The following is a 17,622-nucleotide window of genomic DNA, read 5'->3' on the forward strand; positions in this document are numbered from 1 at the left end:
AGGACAAAGAGATACTTGCAATTTTCAGAATAGCAGTTGCAATTCCCTTGCTTTATTCTTCCATTTTAAAAAAATGTGGAAGGCAAATAAATGAAAGGAACATTACTATAGAAGCAATATTGCATTTTCTCTAAGTTACTTAAACAAATCAATTTTTAAGAAATATGAGAGACCGGGCTTGGTGGCTCAGCCTGTAATCCCGGCACTCTGGGAGGCAGAGGCGAGTGAATTGCCTGAGCCCACGGGTTCAAGACCCACCCCGGCAGCTTGGTGAGACCTCGTCGCTACAACAAATCAAAAATTAACTGGGCATGGTAGCTCAATCCTGTACTTCTGGCTACTTGGAAGGCTGAGGCGGAAGGATCTCCGGAGCCCAGCAGGCGAGGCTGCGGTGGCCGGGAGCGGCCACTGCACTCCAGTCTGGGCGACAGAGTGAGACTCCAACTCAAAAAACAAAAAAAGAAAAAGAAAGAAATATGAGAACTTTAATTAGTCTCCACTGACTCAAATATTTTACAATTAATTAAAATACACCAGTGAAATGATACCATGGTGTAGATATATTTGGTCATATCCTGATTGGCATTGTTTCAATACTCAGTGAAGAAATACTTTGATGCAGAAATAGGAAAAAATAAAAGATGCAGAATGTAGGAAGTATTTTGTGACTTTTGTTAGCAATCTGAATTTAGGATAAGAAATTTAATTATTTTTCTTTAATATAAAAAATCAAATATCAAGTATTAAACACAAAATTATTAGCAACCAGAATCTAATAATTCAAACATCACAGCACTTTAATTAAATAACATAATCATGTTTTCCATAAGAATAACTCAGCATGGATTCAAAATGTTTAAACATTCAATAAGTTATTACAACCTTTACCATCATTCAATCAAATATCACTGTTTATAAAAGTTATAAATACTAAGTTTGTATGTCATAAAACAAAATAATAAAGGATATCGATTTTTTTTAACTGCCCTCGAAGTCGGTATTTAAATATTGATTTCTTAGCTTCTGCTCTAATAGGGATACTTATTACAAAATCAACTTTGTCTGCTTCATACTTTCTGAAATTAACTTAGGTAATGTCCTACAGTTGCTTTGGAGAAGGCTTTAGAAAAGAGCATTGCTTAGGGACATTTTGAAGAGCAATCTTTCCATCCAGAATATTTTAGTCATGTTTGAGCAGAAACTGGACTTGTATGTCACTGCACTTTGATTTACAGAAAACAAACTCACGTATTCTGCATCCTTGCTCATCAGAACCATCTCCACAGTCATCAAGTCGATCGCACTGGAGATCCATGGGAATACATTTTCTATTACTACAGGCAAACTCATCCTTTTTACAAGGTCTTGTTTTATATGTAAGCTTACCTAGAGAGTCATTTAAAAAATAATTAGTGCTTCACAGAATCAAAACGTACTAATTGAACATAAAACATGCTCAAAATTTTTACTAAATACTGTAAAAAGAGTCCACCATCCTTTATTTGAAGATCTTGAGGCCAAGATTTTTTTAAAAATTGGGAAATTTTTGGATTTTAGAAAAGTGACAATGTTTTTACCTTATAGTACATAACTCCTTATTTCTACAGGAAAATGTTTAAATAGTCGCCCTAAGTGGGATTTATTTATTTTTTTAGTGTTATAAATGGTTCAGATGAGGTCAGGTCAAGTTGTGTATCCAAATGATTTTGCTACACAGATAAATAAAGCCTTTTGTGTTAACAGCTTTTTGAATTTCAAAACTGTGATTGTGTACAAATATAAACAATCTATATAAGCCCCCTTTCTTCAAGAAACGAACTACATTTTTACGAAAGAAATGTTTAAACCAGTAGGTTGTTTTTCCCACGATTGATATTTTCTGGAATAACGTGTCTAGTAAGAACTCCGGATAAATGCACACAGCTCCTAAGCAAATGAAATGTTAGTGGATTATTTGTATAGCGTGTCCAAAGGTCAAATACCTGAGAAAAATACCCTTAGACAGTCACATGAAAATTATATTTTTTAATTTTTTAATCCCCAAAGTCATTATAGTATCTTGTAGCTGTCACCAAATCAATTATTACACATTAACTGGATTTACCACTGCAGTGATCTTCATCTGAGTTGTCCCCACAGTCATCAATCCCATTGCATATTTTCTCAGACTGCAGGCATATTCTGTTATTTCTGCATCTGTGAGGTCTTGTGGGTGGGCAAAGAAATTTAACTGAAAAAAAAAAAGAGAGAGAGAGACCAAAGCAGGTCTTTTGTGTACACTGACTTGGGAAGAATATCCTTCCTTTGTCTTTTTGTTTCCATTACTTTCAAATTCATAATCTAGATTTTTAAATATCGTTCGCAAAAATTGTCTACTAGTGGATAATAGAAGCATTTGTGATAATTCTAGTGATTTATATTAACTACAGAAAAGAGTGCACAGCTGAGGATCTTAAATGAAGTAAGAAAGAGCCAAGCTGTATGGTCTCATTTCCAGATTCCTTATCTAAGCTGACTTCACTTGGTGTACCAAATTAATTTATGCGTACAATTTATACAACATGGCAGGACACTTAGCTATCTCAAAGAGCAATTTCACACAGCATAGAGCTGGAGCAAAGCATATGTTACAGGCCCAAAATTGAAAGTAGGTTATTCAGTGAAAACAAACAAAGTCTCAACAATAAGATAGCTAAGTTTCTTACTTTCTGCCTTTTGAAAACAAAAGTTTAGATACACATTTGAGGCACATAGGTGATCTTATTTATCTTTAACGTACACGTGAGTGTGTGTGTGCGTGTGTGTGTGTGTGTGTGTGTGTGTGTGTGTGTGTGGGCAGGAGACTTAGAGGAAAAACAATGAAAGCCAGAGATTTTACATTTGTCCCCTCTATTGCTATCTAATCTGAAAACTTCCACTCTTAAGGTAGGAAGTATCTGTAATTAGTCTTCATTTTCACAAATGGAATTCTCCAGGCCTCTACCTTTGTTCCCCTGATGTTCTCACTCGTGAATTGTTTGCTTAAATAGTTTCATTCACTGTCACTGATTTACTTGCCACTATACCCTGAAGACTTTCAATTCCCTATCTCATTGGAGTACCTTATAATTGGTTATAGGACACCCCCTTAGAAATTTCAAATCCACCACTGAATTCTTTTTCATTCTCCCTTGAACCATTCTCCCTAAATGTTGTCTTTGTCTTATTTCCATAGTTCAGGTAGTGGCACCCCATAGCCAAAAATCTGGAAATATTCTGAATGCATTCCTCTCATTGACCATCAACTCTGAGTAGTCACCACGTCTTGTTGATAATGTCCCCGAGCCTCCCTCTTTCCACACTACCAGTTACAATCACAATAGTTCAGTTCTTCATTAACTTTTACAGAAAGATATCCTACGTCTCCAATTTTATATCCTATCTTCTGATTCTCAAAAAGTCATGAGAAAAACCAGATCTCATGGTTTCTCATGTTTGTAAACATCCTAGTTTCCTACCACAACTTCCAGAACTTTATTACCATATCTTCACATTATATTTTTTATTTGAGTTTGGGTCTCACTCTGTCACCCACGCTGTGGCACAATCACAGTTCACTGCAGCTAAGCTTTTAGGCTCAGGCGATCCTTCCACCTCAGCCTCCCAAGTAGCTGAGACTACAAACATGTACCACCGTGCCAGGCTAATTTTTGATGCTTTGCAGAGATGAGGTCTCTCTATGATGTCCAGGCTGGTCTTGAACAACTGGCCTCAAGCAATCCTCCTGCCTCAGCTTCCTAAAGTGCTAGGATTATAGGTGTGAACCACCATGCACAGCACACATTATATTTTTTTAAAACAAAATACTGTTATTTTGAGGGTTACACATTTGATTTTATTCCTATCACACTGCTATTTTCTCTTCAATCTCATAAACATCACCTGTTCTCCAATTCACTAAAGACTGTAGCATGTTCCATCATAGTTTTTTTCTCTCTATTTAAATTTATTCCAGCATCCTAAATTACTTAAACAGTTGCATGAGGAAACCCAAAATTTGGCTCTTTGAGTTTTTTATGCCCAATTCTTTTTTTTTTTTGAGTTGGAGTCTCTGTCACCCAGACCGGAGTGCAGTGGCCACTCCCGGCCACCGCAGCCTCGACCTGCTGGGCTCCTACGATCCTTCCGCCTCAGTCTTCCAAGTAGCTGAAATTACAGGCATGTGCTACCACGCCCGGCTGATTTTTTGATTTATTGTAGAGATGAGGTCTCGCTGCCCAGGTGGGTTTCGAACCCGCGGGCTCAGGCAATCCACTCACCTCAGCCTCCCAAAGGCGCGGGATTACAGGCTGAGCCACCAAGCCCGGCTGCCCAATTCTTTTTACTTGAATCCCTGTAGGCCATCACTGTCTTAAAGGTTGCAGACATTGGTGGATTTCAATAAATTTCTTTTCTTAATAAGCCAGTGACAATTTCTGTCGCTTGCTGATAAGAATATCAACTGATATATGTGGTTGCAGCATATATTTGCTGTTTTCTACAATTATTTTATCTAAAAAACCACTAAGTTGAACATCCCAGATTTGGACCACAATCTCCTCTTTCGAGATGTTTAATTCAATCAGTGTCATTATAACTACTCTTCAGGTTTACCTGAAATTCTAGCCATTCGTAACCTTTACCTTTTTCCTTTTTACCAATACTTTTTTGTTTTTATTCTCTCCCTATTGTTATTTACTCATGACCCATATTACATTGACCCATATTACATAGTTCTAAGTACTACATGAGTTTAGAAATTAACCTAGGTTTTCTGACCCTTTTCTCTTTTTCATCTTAGATATCTAATGAAACCTTCAACTTAGATGATGCTCACACACACACACACACACACACATCCATTTCTAGGCATATCACTCTTACTTTAGCTGCAAAATTTCAGATCTGTGTTCTTTCTAAACTATCTACACCACACTTCCACCTTCTATATATAAGCATGCTTCCTACTGCACACAAAAAGTTAGAAAAAATAGAGATGGAAAATGTATTAACATTTCACTAAATAATCGCAGATCTATCTGTATCTACACAGAGTATATCAAATCATTTCACTATTTTTAATAACAGAGATAGGAGAATAATTTATTCCTATCTAAAAGTAATTTCTCTACTAGCTTTGGAACCCATCTTCCCCTTCTTCTAGAACCATCCACCTTTCCTGAAACATGTTATTATGTTTGTGTGTCTGTTGCAATACTCTTCTATATTTTTTGTTGCTATTTTTAGCAAGACTCATTCCATGTTTTCTCACAGTTCATATTCATTTAAATATGTGTTGTCACTTAACATTCTATCCTAAAGTCCTTCTTGTCCTATGCTTTACTCTCATTCAGCACAACTTTTAAAATTCCATTGTACTTTTTACCACATTTTATGCTGACTGTCAAATTTGTATCTGTAGATCAGCTCTTTCCTTTAAGCTTGAGAACCAATCATCTAACACTTACTTGAAAGCTCTACTTGAATGTCTCCTTGAATGCCTCCCAAATCAGTCTTCTAATCTTTACTTACAAAATTGTTCTCTATCTATTCAAAGGCACAAGCAAAAGCAACCTATACATTATACTTCACAACTTTCTGTCTCTTACGCATCATATTCAATCCATTACTTAATTCAATTATTTTGCCTTTTACATCACTTTTAAATCTGTCTACACTTTGCCATCACATGTTGTTGTCAAAACAATCCAAACTAATAGCATAGCTTGCCAAACTAATAGCCACAAAAAATATAGAAAAGTATTGCAACAGAGAAACCAACATAATGACATGTTTCAGGAAAGATGGATGGTTCTAGAAGAAGAAGGGAAGAAGGGGAAGATGGGTTCCGAAGCTAGTAGAGAAATTACTTTTAGATAGGAATAAATTATTCTCCTATCTCTGTTATTAAGTACTTCAATCGTGTTAACTACTCCTACTTCATTCTATTCGATATTTGTAAAATGTAAATATGACCATGTGCCTTCTCTGCTAAAAACTTAGTATTTCTAGTTGCTTTCCAGCTAAAACTAAAAATCCCTACAAAGGTGCAGAAAGTTTCTGGTATCTCTGCTGTCTCTAGCTTTATCCTAAACCAATAAAGATTATTCCCAACTTAAACAGAGGTTTAATTTATGATTTCTTTTTTCACTTTGATGGTGTAAAAGCAGTACATATTCAGTATGCTCCTCAACTTTTAATATGGAGTTATTTTCTGATGTATCCATCATAAGTTGAAAATTTTATAAAGCAAAAGCTCACTGTGAATTATGGTATTTTTAATTTACAATGGGTTTATCTGGATGTAATCTGGTAAATCAAGGAGCTCTGTACTCTCCAGGGATATGGATCTTTTTGTTTCTTCATTAAGTCACGACTGCTCTGCCTCAGGGCCTTCAAACTTCTGATTTTCTACAGCATTGTGTCCTCTTCCACTACCACTTCCAATCCTTTCACCTGTTCAGTTGCTATATATTTCCCAGACCCAAACTCAAATGTTATTTCTCATATCTTAAAAAGAATAAAAATCTTTCTATTCTGCACATTTATAAATTACTATATATTTTTCATAGCAAGTATAGCAACTTGTAATTATATATTTTTGTGAGCAATAGTAACCAAATTCCACTAGATTTTAAGCTCTGTGAGGTCAGAGTCCATGTGTTTCTCTCATTATATCACCAAAACTAAGCATAGTCTCGTGCTTAACAAATATTTAATGAATGAATGAATGACTCTGTTTTCCATGTTATTCACTTTGTCTATGGTGCCTTTTAGACAGAGTGCCCTTTAGCCAGAGTGCCTCTTATTGCTCTCTGCCTTGTCTGCACTTTTCAACAAATTTTATCATAGTTTGAAATACAATGTATAGAAATTATTATTTGTCCAACCTGAATAAGATCTCTTTGAATAAGACTATCTGAGAATAAGAACTATTTTTATATCAATTACTTAGCACAGTTTCTGGCCCATAATAACTTGACTCAGTGTTGATACTGATCACAGAGAGGAATGCAAGAGGTTTAGACAGTCGAGCTGGATTTTATAAGGGTTTTCATCAGTCCTCTGTGGAGATGCTTCTAAGAATCATTTTCTAGTCCTGGAAGTGGTCATGGGGGATTGTGACTCTGCAGCCTTAATTAACTTGTGATTAGACATTTCCTATTCCACTCCTGGCTTATGGACAAGGGTCAAGTGGAGTAAAGAATGAAAAAAAAAATGACAGTTTCTAAAAATCATAGGTAGATAAGCTCTCAGATGTTTGATACACTGTGCTTCAGAAACAATATAATCTTTGGTGATTCTCTGCCAACCATTTTTAAGATTGAGTCAGGAAAACTGAAATTTGGTTGCATCACTCATCAGTTGTACCAATAAAAAAACTCTCCAAGACCTTTGTCACTCTCAATTTTAAATACTTTAAAAAATAAAGCACCTTCTTGTTTCATATTCTTCCCAACTGTAACATCAGTAGTTAAATGTGGTAATCTATAAAAAATATTGTTTACATTTCATGCAACAAATAGAAAAAAATTAAGTTCATAAACTCATGTAACATTTTCCTTAATGTCCCTGATATGCTATTTAGTTAGATCTGAAGTGGTAGTATTATCCTTTAAACTAAAGATAAAACTACATTTCTTGCTGAGACTAGATAAAAGTATGAGAAGAGGAACTAAAAATGCTTATAAAAATATAAGAAATCCTTTATTTTGTTGATCTGTAATTGAACATTTGTATGTTGGTTGCATAAGCGTACACTTGACCAATATCAATCAAGAAATCTGAAATCAGAGAAAGAACGACTTTGTTAAGACCTTCGGGTTTAACAATGCGTACTTGTGGACATAAAGAGGAAAATAATAGACACTGGAAACTGAAAAAGAGGGAGGGTGTGAGGGAACTGAAGAGTGAAAAACTACCTATTGGGCACTATATTCACTATTTCAGGGATGGTTCACTAGAAGCCCAGATCTCACCAATTACACAGTATATCCACGGAACAAACTCACAAATGGATCCCCTGAATATAAAATAAAAGAAAAAAACAAGATTTTCTGGTTAAATTGTTAACTCATAATTTCAGCCCTCTGCTTAACACTTGTGATTATATATCCTTTCTCTGAACAATTTCAGTAGTGGGTGACTTGTAGCACTATCTGACTTTCATTATTCATGTTTTTTTCTATTTACTTATTTGTCAAAAAAAAAATTGTAGCCTAAAACATCCATGTGGTGTGCCAAAATTCTTATAGGAACCTTGCTGAATGCAAGAGGTCAACTACTCTAAATCCTCCCAGGGAGGCTATAATCTGTCCTTTGAATAGCGTTGACATGTGCAAGTTCAGATTTAGGAGGGCTCACTAAAGTCATAAACTTTGAACAGGGTAATCTCTTTATTACCTGAACAAAAGCTGTGTCTGTAGTGATACTTTATCTACCTCACCCCAGGCCTGTAGAATTTGTAGTTCACCTCACCACATCATTGATTCATGCTGGTGCATGAGACCAAGAGATGAAAGTATAATCTAGAGCCACATGAAATGCCATACCACACATATCAAGGGCTTCATCAGAGTTGTCTCCACAGTCATCTTCTCCATCACACACCCAGAAACGCAGTTTGCAAAGGGAATTGTTGCAAAGGAACTCATCAGCTCTACATATATTTCCTCCTTTATTTTAAAATAAAAAGAGACAGAGATTGAGCATAATCAACGCCACTCAGCAGAACACATAGTCTTCTAATACTTAGCAAACTGTATTTCATTTCTAGCTCTTTATATTTGTTTCCTGCATCATTCTAAGAACAGGTGATGTCCAATTTTAAAAAATATATAGATATATTCATGGTTTATTTGTCAAAACATTCTAATACACTTTCATATATGTATCATATGTATTTAAAGAATACTAATGAGATGGTAGTAAGAGGGTATTTTTTAATCTGTTATCTTGTTTCACATAATTTTTATGTTACTGAATGCAAAGAAATTTAGATTTTCAAAAATCTTCTATTTTTAAAAATCCTGTTGTTCTGGAACGAAAAGCTACTTTCAAGGTTTTTAGACAATTCGACTGTATCTGGAATGCTAACAAATTGGATCACTAAAAACTTAGAATAATCAGAAAAAGTTATTTTTAGTTACAAAGAAACAATTAATTTTGAATAGCAATAGCAATTTGGCTAAATCATGCAATATTCCAATTTTTATTATAAAAATTACACATGACATATTTTGGGGAGATTTTTTAAATGTTTGCATTGTTTTCTTTTTTCACAAATAATAAACATCATCAGAAATCCACAAATATTCTAATTTGAAATTGATAGTACATCTACACATAAAAAGGACCCAAAGAACTAATAAATTTGAGTTATATGACTAATGGTGTAGCAATATATAGTGGAGACCACAATGATTAGAGAGCTAGGGACTGTGAATTCTTGTCTTGCTTTGGACAAGGCTATGAATTTCTCTGGAACTCAGTGATTTTATATGTTTCAAAAGAGTAAGATTAAAATGATTTATAAGATACTTGCAAGAAATACCTGGGGAAACAAAAAAAGATTTTGGAATTAAGATAACATTGCCCTCATAGTATTACACTACCTACTTAAGCCTCATACATATGACAAGTTATTTGGTTCCTAGGTTGGTTAGGTTTGACTTACTAAAAATATTGACATATTTAAAAATGAATGCGTTAGAACATAGGACAGGGAGTGACAGAAGTCATCTTTGCAAGCTGAGAAAATATGTAGTGATAGCCATTTGTTCATCTTGTGGATGTACTTTGGAGGAAATAATATAACTAAGCTTGTAAAGGTCAAAAAACCCTTTTTGCTCTGAGTTTTGACTTGCCACACAAATCTCTGATATTTCATTTTCAGTGGCAAAAAGTTTAACTTAAGAAATGATTGAATCATATTTGGATGTGAGAACGAAAACACTAGCTGTGGTGTGGAGAAGCTGTAAATGAAGGTAGAAACAGTAACCTCAAAGTTGGAGGAAAAAGACCAATTTGAAGAGGAGTTGTGGCAATGCAGAAAAGAACTGATGGTAAACTGATGTAAAAGAACTATATTTGAGAGCTCTTCAGAAGGCAAAATCCTCAGGACCTGATGGCTAAATACCTCAGGATGGCAAAGGAGCGTGAGCAGACAAGCATGGTACTCAATTTATGGTTTGTTTGAACCATTTGGTGGATGCTGTTGTTGTTCAATAAATAAAGGAACACAAGGGAGGAGCAGGCTTAGGAGAAATAATGACACAGTTCATTTAAGGTACTGGTAGATGACCATGTGGTAGGTTAGTGGATAAGTATGCATGAATTATACAATAGGTTCTGAGCTATAAATGTGCATCTGGGAGTGATCAGAATATAGTTATTATTTGAAGTTTGAGAGAGAACACAGAGGAAACCAGATTGTGCAAAGAGAAGTTTACAAAAGACACCGAGGAATGGTAACCAGAGTAGTTGGAGAAACATCTAAAATAAGAGGTACCAGATAACATGTGGGAAAAGTGCCCTAACAAGAAGCCTATCATATGTGAATAATGCTAAGAAAGTAGGTTTAGTGAAGTATCAATGGTTTTAGTGAAATGATTATAGTTGGTTGCTGAATGAGATGAAGAAAAAAGTAGTGAATGGCGACATCTCTTTCCAGAAGTTTGACTAGTAAAGGGAAGGAGGAGACATGAAATTCAGGTGGTAAGTGGACCTAGTTGCTTGTGTGGAAGAAAACAGATGCCTGAACACATTTAAATGCTTCTAGGAATAATTCAGTAGACAAAGTATGTTTGAGGATACAGGTGGAAGAAAGGGTAGCTGATATGAGTTTCTTGAGAATCCAGGGAATGGTAGAGATTTGAGATCTAGAGCAAAATAAAAGGAATAGCCTTACCCTGGAGGTAAGACAAGTCTTCCACTTTAAGAAGAAGAAAGGGAGAAGCCTGAGCAAAGCTACAGGTAAATTTGTTAAATTGGTAACCAGGTGTTGAAAAAAAACCTCCTGACTTTTATTATTGCTGTGAGGTCGTTAACAGAGAGGTGGGGGAGAAAGAGAAAGAGAGGGATGGCTTGGTGACAGATTTGAGAAAGTCAACTTTTTAAAAAATGATATATTTAATGATAAATAAATAGGATTATGAAAATAAAGACAGATTGCTTAAGATCTTCAGTGATAGTTAAAGCTCAGATCAACAATTTATAGTGCTATTGATGTGAATAATAGTAAGATTTTCTGCAAAAATGCTTAGCAGAACTGGGTCAGTTAACATTGGCATCTTTTGGGACTGCCAAATTCTAAACCCAGACAAAAGCTGGTCCTGGGTGAGTCCACTTTAACGAATATTACAATATGAGACTTCTGATAGGGCACCATCCATCATTGGAGTACCCCTTTCTTTCAAACTTCTGCAGTGCTGAGTTCTATAATGCTATAATTCTGAAATTAATCTCAATTACCAAAATCCATGCAATAAAATATGGTACTATTTAACAACCCTTTCACTCTGAAAACAATTTTTAAAATAGCATGTGGAGTCTTTCATACTAAAAAAATTGAAAACATGAATATCAATATGAGATGAGTAATGCCTTAATTCAAAATCAAACCCATAGAACATGAAGGAGAGTTTGTTTCATAATAAAGATTCAAATGACTAAATCTCATTGCATTCTCCATTTTACAATGGATTAAATTCAAACAGAATTTGTGAACTCTTGACATCTCTGATTATTTTAGAAAACGCTATTTGTAGTACATATATGTCTTGTTAAAAAATGAGTTCCCCATGGTATTGCATTAGATAACATTATAATTTTCCCCATAAGAGTATCGGCCATGCCACTGTTTTTATTACAAAGAAAAGACATATAAATGAATTCATAATTGTAATAGAAAGGCAAAGGTTTTGTGATAACCTACAAAAGACATCATGTTGTACTGCAAAAGAATTTGCATTTCAAAAAATTCATCATGGGGTACCCTGACATTCTGAGTCTCACTTAAAATACCTCATTTTAAAATGATATAAAGCACACATAAACAACAAAAAGGCATTATTTAAAGAGATTGGCTGGATTAAAATTCCAGTTTTCTAGTCATGTTCTTGATCTGCTCAATAGGAGATTATTTGAAAAGTTGAAATGTATATATTAATTAACAATAGCTTGTCGAAATTATAGCAGAGTTCTTGGCAGGTTCATACAAATCTGGTCAAGAGTGTCATCACAGAAAATAAACATCAAGAGTTCTCATCTTAATTTGGGTAGAGAGAAGCTTTAATATCTAATATCTTATGATTTATATAAATAGTTTATGCCATTTTTTAGCTGACACTTCCTAGAAAGAATATTTTCCAAACTTTTGGGCCAGTATTATATAAAGAGTAAAGTTAGAAAGTTCAGTCTAGAGCAAGCACCAAGCTGCCTGAGGTCTTTAAGTTTTACCTTTAAAAATATGGAAGCTGTTTTTAATTCCACAGCATTTGGGGTATAAGTCTGATTCACTGGGAAAATGTGCCAAGCTTATCCTGCAGCATTTGTACGTTTTAGTCACCAACATTTAGTTCCTATTAGCTCGTGTGTCCAGATGTGAGATAGCAAGATTGAATAGAAAAGATGTGTATTCTGGCATCCCATTTCCCCAACGCCTTAAAATACCTTTATCTAATACCTAAGCCACTTCCTGGGAGTAAATTAAATACTAGAAATCTGAACTTGGGTATGCCTTAAGGTACATCTCTATATGATCAAATACTTTAACCACAAAGATAGTTCATTATAACTTAGTTGTATAGCTAGGTAACTCAAGAAATATTAGAAGTGTGATCAGAGGGAGAGGGGCTTTGATATATTTTTAAATGATCAAATTGAAGACTCTCAGTTCTTTTATCAGTCAGTAAGATTAAATATTTCGTAGAATCATTTGAGATCTGAAAGTCACTAGATTTTCCAAGTTATGGAGCAGTAGAATATATATCTGGGAAGCTAAAATGGAATCATTCTTGTGTGACACTAACCACCAGGTAGAGTTTTTTCTATGTAGCGTTGAATAAAGACTGGCATAATCAGAAGTACACTTAAATAAGATGACCCTGATAATAGTGAATAGGAAGTACTGGAGACCAGTTAGGTGTTATTAGTTATGAGTCCAAGCAAGAAGCAATGGGGGAATAAAATAGAGTGGTAGCAATTGATTGATGCTGAGGGATGAAAGTGGTTGCTAGAAAATGGAAAATGAGGAGTAACCTAATTGTCATTTCAAAGTCTTCAAATAGAAAAGTGCACATGAGTTAACACTACCAGACTGTCCACAAAGTTTGTTGTATCTAGACTGACCAATTACAGAAAGTGGATGTGAGAACTTAATGCAAGTACAAATAGATATTATGGGCATTCAACCTTTTATGACTCTCTATGGTGAATTGCAAATTCCAAATAAAACTAAAATATTTCCTGCTCAATATAACACCACTTTATCAGGTTTGGGATACAAGTATTACCTAATCATAAACATCTGAAGTAATATTTTTAAAAGTAGAAGATATTTTTCTTTGGGTAACTAGATATTTACAGAAGTAAAGGTGTTAGACAGATTTAAACTATATAAACCTGGAGTGCACATCCGGGTGTCGTGGGTCATGTGGCAATATCTAGTATCATCTCTGTCAGTTATGTTCCAAATATTACAAAATGTAAAATCTATTGAGAGACTTTTGCAAGCAAGTCATCAGACATTTTATATTTAAGCAACATATTCAACAATGCAAAAATAACAAGAATTGTTTAATTTGTGATCATTTTAAGCTTCAGCACACAATTGCTTTGCTCTCATTGACTCTCATTAACTCTAACGCTGTAACAACGACTGGGTTTAATGTGGTGGTTTACAACTAAAATGTTTTTATCTGTCATGAAATGGCCTTCACATAGCTTAAGCATAGTATATAACAAAAATGAAAGTTGTCTTCCAGCCTGACAAAACAATGTAGGTCATTTTCTCAATGATATGACAAGAAGGAAATTTGGGGATTTGGGGCACAACCTGCAACCTATATATTGTATAGCATATCAATGTGTGCAATTTAGCATAGCATTCTGTGCTTATTCTTTCAGAATAGGCAAGTAATGTGAAAGAGAAACATATACAGAAGATTTTGTAGTTATGGCTCTAGTGGCTACTAACTCAGTGTTCTTCACACATCCCTATTCCTGACCCAGCATTTACTCTGAAGTCCTACTCATGGTAGACACTCAACCAACGCTTGCATTTTGGTCGTCTTGGTCATGCACAGATTGAGATTATACTATGTTTGACATTAATCTTGATTTTGCATATTTAGAACAGGCTGTTATATAATGAAACTAGGAAGAGTAAAGAGAATTATTTAATGATCCTATTCTCTGCTGCCAGCACACACTATATATTCTGCATAGCACCTTCAATTCTATTCTCTCATTTATGGGCAAATATACAAAAACAAAAACACCTTACCTCTGTCACAGTTCTCTTCATCACTGCCATCCACACAGTCATGAGTTCCATCACACAGCCATCTAATTGGAATACAGTGGGCTTTATTTTTGCACCGAAACTGATCTTCCTTGCATTCAGCCACACAGTCCATCTGTTCAAATACAAATAGGCACTGCAGTTTTCATTAATGATAATGATACAATCATGGGCAAAATAAACATGCAGCTTATAATACTAGAGATTTATTATAGTGTGGACTTTCTCTTATTTTGACTTAATGAATATAACCTCTGAAAATGACAATGGGTTTTAATATAATGGACAGTATGAAGATTCAGGTATTTGCTGAAATGAATGCATTTAAAGTACTCATCTAACATTTTAGACAGTGCAAAGAATCAAGATTCTGCCTCTTTATTTTTGTTACCCTTGTTATCCAAAACTTAACTCATGTAATTCAAAGATTTTAATTGAATGATAAGAATTTTACCTCATCTGAACCATCAAGACAATCATATTCTCCATTGCATTTCAAAGATGCTGAAATACATCCACTGCTGGCACATATATATTCACTGGATGAGCAAGTCGGAGAAGCTGAATACAATTATAAATTTGAGATTTAGATACAGTAAGAAAACAGGTTTGGGAGATAAAACCATGTATAAACATGTAAAAATATGAATTTATAGATGGTAATAAGAATAGTTTATGCTATTTAAACTATATTCAACAACTGGTATTAAAAATTTGTATAGAATATGCTTTACAACATTATTGCATTAAATTATTGCATGTTAACTATTCTTCAGGGATGTATCAGCTTGTGCAGTAGCAGTACAGAGTTAACTCACTAGTCTAAGGACAAAAAAAAAATACTTGATATTCTCCAACCCTTTGACTTTGAAGAATTAAATGAAATTGTTTGCAATTTTAAATTACTAAAGCTACAAATTGTTTTCAAAAGTGTAATAATATTTAGTAATCATTGTGAATGTTAATTCATATAGTCATTGTATATGGTACTCTTATGGTACAAAAATTTTAAATGACAAGTAGATAAATGTTATTACTACTACTCAGTCTAATTAGTCCTCTGAAGACAGGAATTATGAAAGCTGTCTTCAACTACGGATTTGGGTTCGCTAGACTTTAATTCAAACTTCTGGACTTCTGGCCTTCTGTTAGACCACTACATAACCAATTGTACTTACATAATGCCTTTGTGGTCTGAATTGCTTAGTCCAGGAAAGATAAAAAGCTTTTTCTTTGAGTTATAATTCCTTTTAATTGGCAGTGTTTGCCTAGAGATCTGTATTCATAAAGAGTTTAAGAACATGTCTGGATTCAGTAAGAAAGAAATACGTAACCAATTAGCAATATAGACCATGGACACAGTAGTGGGACGTGATAATATGTGTGCTAGTGTTTGCAATTCTAGTCTCCCAAAAGTAATACTTTCATGGTTATACATAGTTTATAGAATGGTTCTCCCTCAGTATATTTTGTTCTATAAGATAATATAATTAAAATATCTGAGAAAAAATAAGTATTTAATGAAAACATATATAAAGTCATATTTAAGAAATAGAAATGCAAATAATTGGTGGTATAGTTTTTCCTTCCATACTCTGGATTTGCTTTCTAATTTTATTTTGATTTTAGCCCAAAGTACAAATACAAATGATATACTTATGCTTCTTCCCAGTTTGCATCATATTGAAACTACTACATTCTGTTTCATAACCTCAATTTCCATAACTAAAAACCTGCTTTTTACTGTACTCAATTTCAGCATATTTCATTTTGCTCTCTTGGGAAGACAATTCCAAATGGTGTGATAAGATCGAGAAACCAGAAAATAGAATTTAGGCGAATAATGCTTGGATCCCATATATAAGTAATGATCTTATCTTCCCAAATACTTTCAAAAAATATAAAGGGCACATCAATTAATTTATCCACAGATTTTCAGGCTATTTATTAAAAGATAGCAAATATATGACATAATTGCCACTGTTTTATGCATTTTGTTGCTTAAATTTAAATTCTATCAAGGTAAAATGTCAGGCAGGCTCAGTGGCTCAGCCTGTAATCTCGCGCTTTGGGAGGCTGAGGTGAGTGAATTGCCTGAGCCCGCGGGTTCGAGACCCGCCTGGGCAACTTGGCGAGCCCTCATCTCCACAGTATATCAAAAATTAACCAGGCGTGGTAGCGTGCGCCTGTAGTTCCAGCTACTTGGAAGGCTGAGGCAGAAGGATCACCAGAGCCCAGCAGGTCGAGGCTGAGGTGGCCAGGAGCGGCCACTGCACTCCAGTCTGGTGACAAAGTGAGACTCCAACTCAAAAAAAAAAGATAAAATGTCAACTGAATTAAATATCATTGTCATCATTTTACCTGGCTCACAGTTTTTCTCATCTTCCCCATATTTACAGTCTTCATGACCATCACATTTCCATTTTACTGATATGCACTGACCATTGGAACACTGGAACTGATCTTTGGAACAACTTGCTTCACAATTTCTCTGTAAAGAACAACAAAGATGTAATTAAATTTAAATTTCTAGAAAAATGTCCATAAGCTCCAATACTAAAAAGCTGATGCAAAGAATACCTAGAACTGATTTTTGAAACAAATTGTTTCACAATTACTCTGTCAAGAACAACACAGATATAATTAAAATTACATTTTTAGAAAAATGTTTACAAATCCACAAACAAGAAAACTATTGCATACAAAATGTGAAGCGCAAAAACCATTTCTATTATATACAAGTGGCTCAGATGGTCATATTTTAAGCCCATGAGTATACAACATAATTATAACAATTTTCCACTTTCATTTATCTTTGTGGGCTATAATAGAACAAAGGAATGTAAAATAAATATAAATTTCATGGCTTCGTCATCATAATTAAATTGTTCTGAGTGAATCATTCTTCACTAAATAGTTATGAGGTAATGGAATCTTAATAAATGAAAGTGATAATAAAGATTGTGAGAGAACAAAAAGGTTAAAGAATTATTTATAGTTGGAATGGTGAGCCGGGCTCGGTGGCTCAGCCTGTAATCCTGAGCCTTTGGGAGGCTGAGGTGAGTGGATTGCCTGAGCCC

The 17,622-nt window shown here is 34.5% G+C and overlaps 1 protein-coding gene across 1 annotated transcript in view; it reads right to left on the reverse strand.

Annotated features, from left to right (window-relative positions):
• LRP1B (LDL receptor related protein 1B) overlaps window positions 1–17,622 on the reverse strand; it is a 1,912,798-nt gene that overhangs the window by 125,695 nt on the left and 1,769,481 nt on the right. The window contains exons 69-74 of the mRNA XM_008055101.2: window positions 16,904–17,033; window positions 14,997–15,103; window positions 14,525–14,657; window positions 8,571–8,693; window positions 2,105–2,230; window positions 1,249–1,386 (exon numbers count right to left, since the gene is read on the reverse strand). Of these exons, the coding sequence (XP_008053292.1) occupies window positions 1,249–1,386; window positions 2,105–2,230; window positions 8,571–8,693; window positions 14,525–14,657; window positions 14,997–15,103; window positions 16,904–17,033 (757 nt within the window). The remainder of the gene's footprint in view (window positions 1–1,248; window positions 1,387–2,104; window positions 2,231–8,570; window positions 8,694–14,524; window positions 14,658–14,996; window positions 15,104–16,903; window positions 17,034–17,622) is intronic.

Source organism: Carlito syrichta, unplaced genomic scaffold (assembly GCF_000164805.1).
Source record: "Carlito syrichta isolate Samal-C Ts95f unplaced genomic scaffold, Tarsius_syrichta-2.0.1 Scaffold301673, whole genome shotgun sequence".
NCBI lineage: Eukaryota > Metazoa > Chordata > Mammalia > Primates > Tarsiidae > Carlito > Carlito syrichta.